The sequence below is a fragment of the Dasypus novemcinctus genome, chromosome 24, assembly GCF_030445035.2.
Source record: "Dasypus novemcinctus isolate mDasNov1 chromosome 24, mDasNov1.1.hap2, whole genome shotgun sequence".
Taxonomy (NCBI): domain Eukaryota; kingdom Metazoa; phylum Chordata; class Mammalia; order Cingulata; family Dasypodidae; genus Dasypus; species Dasypus novemcinctus.
The window spans coordinates 54,456,439-54,461,590 of record NC_080696.1 but is presented as its reverse complement, the minus strand read 5'-3'; the positions used below and the strand labels follow the sequence as shown (position 1 = coordinate 54,461,590).

General features: G+C 45.9%; 1 protein-coding gene across 1 annotated transcript; it reads right to left on the bottom strand.

The window, feature by feature from the left end:
- Window positions 1–653: 653 nt before the first annotated feature.
- Window positions 654–4,836, bottom strand: MOCS3 (molybdenum cofactor synthesis 3). Its single transcript, XM_004462191.3, has one exon. It carries the CDS (start codon window positions 4,834–4,836, stop codon window positions 3,451–3,453), a length of 1,386 nt encoding a protein of 461 aa, XP_004462248.1. The 3' UTR covers window positions 654–3,450.
- Window positions 4,837–5,152: the final 316 nt, after the last annotated feature.

Here is a 5,152-nt window from a genome sequence, read left to right as displayed (position 1 = left end):
CTATTTTTGATAAGGTAATTAAAGGAGGCCTCTTAAGAGATGGTATTAAACCCAAAACCAGAATAGTGAGAAAAATACAGCTACAGAAAATTTGGGAGGAGATTCTATACCAGAAGAAATACAAGTGCCAAGGTCCTGAGCCAGATAAACTTGGGATGCTCAAGAAACTGAAAAGGTAGGGAAACGGACTTTGGCCCAGTGGTTAGGGCATCCGTCTACCATATGGGAGGTCCGCGGTTCAAACCCCGGGCCTCCTTGACCCGTGTGGAGCTGGCCATGCGCAGTGCTGATGCGCGCAAGGAGTGCCGTGCCACGCAAGGGTGTCCCCCGCGTGGGGGAGCCCCACGCGCATTGCGCCCGTGAGGAGAGCCGCCCAGCGTGAAAAGAAAGAGCAGCCTGCCCAGGAATGGCGCCGCCCACACTTCCCGTGCCGCTGACGACAACAGAAGCGGACAAAGAAACAAGACGCAGCAAATAGACACCAAGAACAGACAACCAGGGGAGGGGGGGGAATTAAATAAATAAATAAATCTTAAAAAAAAAAAAAAAAAAAAAAAAAAAAGAAACTGAAAAGGCAAGTTGAGTTGTGAAAACTTGGGGGAGAGTGGGACAAGGTGAGGTTGGAGAGTTGGAGAACAGGAGAACGTAGGTTGTAGACCTTGAAAAGTTTTTTATTCTAAGAAGCAGCTAACATTTATTGAACACTGTGATTTGAACTGAGGTGGTCTAGTTTGGAGTCTGTGCCTTAAGCATTTTGCTATACTAAATCTCAGTAAAACTTGGTAATTGTTTTCATTGTTGAAAAATGTTTATGCTCTGATAAACCCAATGGAAAAAGCCTGTTTTTCAGATACAATAGGAATTTACTTTGATAGGTTTCGGTATGCAGATTTCTCTCCAGGGGAGGAACCTAGAGTCAAGTCCCTAGGGACCCCTCTGACACTCACCAACACACTATATAGATCTAGTTAATAATGAGTCAGTCACCTTGGTCAAGAAAACTGAGAAACGGAGTGTTAACCCAAGGAACCACAGCTGGTATATAGAAAGGTTGCCAAGGAGGGAGCTCAAGATATGGGCAGTAAGTCTGAGGGATTTTCCGTGGGAGAGGGGGGTTGTTTTTTAATTCACTGCTCCCTCACACGGCCGTAGGTACCCTCAGAGCCTTAGGTTAGATATGTGCCCCATGTGCTCTACCCAGGGAAAGATTTCTTTGCCTTTTTAAGTCACAACTTCTCATATGTACTATAAGGTGGCATTGTCCAGGTCATAGTAAAAACACATCAACTGAAATCATACATCTGCCTTGAGTTTCAGGATAAATCTGGAGTCGGTCTGGGAAAGACATTATTGTGCAGAAGTGGGCAAGAATTCTGCAAATAAAATGATAAAAGGAGTTAGGACATACCATTCAGGAACTACCATTTCTGAAGTACACAGGATATGAGAGAGAAGTTAATTACACCAGACCAGAATTTCCATGTTAAAACAGGATAGCAGAGTGGGTGTAGCTCAGTGATTGAACACCTACTTCCCACGTACAAGGTCCCATTCAGTTTCCTCTAATATTTGATGGGGTAGCACAGCATTGAGTTTCCTCATGAGGTCATTTATGGGAATGGTTTTGACCATTATTTCCATTAGTACAGCCTTGAGTCAAATTCTGAAAAACACCTCATATTGCTTTAATTCTCTTTTCCCACTTAATCCAAGTGAGCTTCTGTAGCCTGTCCCGTGACAAGGCTGGTGGGACTTACCAAAACTGCCTACCTTTAGCACATCACATTTTACAATATGAAATACTTCCTACATCTGTCTACTACATTATTTCCTGATATATATCAGAATCAGCTTTTGTCCGTGGAGTAAAAAGTTGAGAGACACTTCATTCCCCTCTTCAGGTCTAAGTCATTTATTTCCAGAGCAGTTGAAGAAGCAGCAGTCCTAAGAGGCCTGCTCCATCTTCACAGCAGATGGCAGGCAGATGATATTTTAAGCACAATTGACCAAAGAATTGGTCAAACTGTAATTGACCAAAGAATGAATTACAGTATGTTCTCCAATTGAAGTGATGATGCTAATTTTGAAGTTGACTGTTGAACAATTCCATGCTTTTATAATAAAACAAGAGTCAATGAGAGATTGTAAAGCGATGACCTGCAGGGTAAGTCTGGCCTACAGGAGGTTTTATCCGACCCACATTTTAAAATTTTTAAAAATTTGTCACCAGGAATAGATGTGGCTCAAGCAGTTGAGCACCCACCTCCCACATGGGAGGTCCCAGGTTTGGTTTCCAGTGCCCCCTAAAAACAAAACAAAAAACAAGCAAAACAAAACAAACAAAAAGAAAACAATTCAGGGAAGCCGATGTGGTTCAGTGACTTAGTCCTGGCTTTGCACATACAAGGTCCCAGGTTCAATCCCTGGCCCCTGGTACCACCCCCAGAAATGTTTTTCTCCAAAGATTTGACATTAACACCTGTGATTTCTCCCTTCTCTTGGGAAAAAACAACAAAACAAAACACCTAATAATAACAGGCCTACATGCAGTCAATTGTTTGCCCCCTTTTGAAAAGGCATTGTTCTTCAATTTGCAACTAACATATTACATAGATTTCTTTTAATTTTGTTGTATGTTTTGGAAGCAGCACAAACCAACTGTCATTTCATGAAAAAACATTAAAAAAAAAACCACACACACACTTATATTTTACACTACTGTAAAATGCTGGAATAGGATTAGTTAAATCAAAGTAGAAAAGGCAAAATAAAGGGTGGGAGTGTGGGGTGAGGGTTAGAACCTGGACTTGAAGATTCTGAAGCAAGTAAAACATAGTATTACAGGTTAGGAAAAGTCATATGTTATGTGTACAATGTGAGGATGCTGACTCTAGCTTTAAGAAAATACTAGTAATTTATAATGGAAATTGACAAGACTACAAAGGTGGTCTCTTTTATCTCGCTAAACTGTAAAGATATCAATTTGATATTACTGAAAAACTTTAATAGGGTGACTACTTCTCAGATAATTTAAACAACTAATAAATTAAAACACTTATTTCTGTAAGATGTAGGATGTAATCTATCATTTGAAATAAAAATCAGGCCCAAAGAATGTCTGTCTGTGCATGCGTGTGAGAGGCAGAGGGGAAAAAGCAAGTCAAGTAAATACTCTACCATTTAAAACACAAGACCCTGTGCCTTACATTAAAAGCCAGTTTCAAGTCATCTCTCAAGAGATGTAAATAACAGGGTTCTCAGAAACAGTATCATAACCCATTAACAAATCGCTCAAAAATTACAATAAGACTTATTAATAAAAAGGAGTACACATATTAACAGATATTTTACTATCCCAGACTCTTCCCTACATTAAAAATTGCAAATAAATTGATCTTTGAGGTACTATGACAATTCATTTTTTTCTCAGGTCAGACACACCAGCCCCCCTCAGTACTGAGGAAACGTGCCATCAATTTTGGCAGCCCATGCCATGAGGCCCCCCACAATATCCTGAACTGCTACACAGTCTAACTCTTGGGCTGCTGTTAAGGACTGCAGGATCTTCACGGCTTTCTGGGAGTCATTTCCCAGTTTGCAAATCACATAAATGGACAGTACTTCTCCTTGTGTGCCTTGCTTCCCTTCCCGGATTGCTTCTCCTAAGAATTTGAGGCTGTCTGCATGCCTCCGTTCCAAATGTTTCAAAGGGATGTGCAGGGCATGAGGCAAACGACAGATGTCTACCTCCACCTGAGGCCTGACATCCAGCAGTAGGTGGGGTATCCCAGAGTCTAGAAGTCGCTTATAGTCGGTGACAGATACCCGCTCCTCTGGGCTCAGCAACTGCAAGGAAGAGCACTTATCGGTTGCTGACGAGCCACAGAAGGCTTCGTAGTCCTGCAGGTCAGTCACAGTTGGCCGCTCTCCGCAAGCTGCACAGTCGGTCCTGCGTTTCCGCAGCTGAATGCAACGGAAGTGCCCTCTGAGGGCATCGAACAGCAACAGGCTGCCACTGTAAGAGGGGCCCAGACCTGCAGCGATCTTCAGCACTTCCAGCGCCTGCAGGCAGCCCAGCACCCCGGTTACGACGCCGAGCACCCCGCCGTCCGAGCAGTTGGTTACAGTCTCCGCTGGGGGCGGTTGGGGAAAGATGCAGCGATAGCAAGGTCCACCGTCATAGTGGTAGACTGTGATTTGACCCTCGAAGCGCAGGGCGCTGGCCGACACGAGAGGTCGGCCGGCCAACACACATGCGTCGTTAACCAGGTAGCGAGTGGGTACATTGTCCGAGCAGTCGGCCACCACGTCATAGCGGCGGACAAGATCTAGGGCCATGTCTGGCGTCAGAGGCTGAGCGTATGGCACGCACTCCACGGCCGAATTAAGACGGCGCAGCGAGGCGGCGGCCGAAAAGGCCTTGGCTTGGCCGGCCAGAGCCTCGCCATGCAGCACCTGACGGGCTAGATTACTCATTTCTACCACGTCGTAGTCCACCAGGCCAAGGCGGCCGACGCCAGCAGCTGCTAGGTATTGCGCCAGGGGGCAGCCGAGCCCACCGCAGCCCACGATTAACACCGACGCGGTCGCGAGGCGCAACTGTCCGTGCACGCCTACCTCAGGCAGCAGTAGCTGCCGGCTGTAGCGCAGAATCTCGTCTCGAGACAGGGCCGCCTTCGGCGGCAGCGGAGGCAGCGACGCAAGTCGTTCTGGCTCTGGCTCCGGCTCCTGGTCCGCCAAAAGAGCCGCTGCCAATTTCTGCTTCAGGAAACTCAGCTCCTCCTCACGCTGGGCAACTTCGGCCCGCAAGGCGAATACCTCCTCCCTGGCAGCCATGGCGCCTTCTCCCGGAAGTTGTAAGACATTTCCGTTTCCGGCTTCCCTCCTCCAAGTGCCTGGGATAAACTAAAGGGCTTCATGGAACTTGGAAATAAGGTGATAAACAGATATATAGTGCCTGAATCAGACTTTAGGTTACACTTGAAAGATTCCTAAATCTTTAGTTTTTACACTAGAGCCATACAGAGGACCTTATGAGAAGAACTGAAACCACCTAGGTCATCCCCTTTCTTCGACTTTGGTACAGTCCGACCCGCCCCCTTCTCGCGTTGACGTTTTGTCATCCGCTTCTGGCGTCTTGCGCAGTTCCGCC

Coding starts and splice junctions, on each gene's coding strand:
- MOCS3 (XM_004462191.3), bottom strand. CDS start 4,836: ATGGCTGCCAGGGAGGAGGTATTCGCCTTGCGGGCCGAAGTTGCCCAG.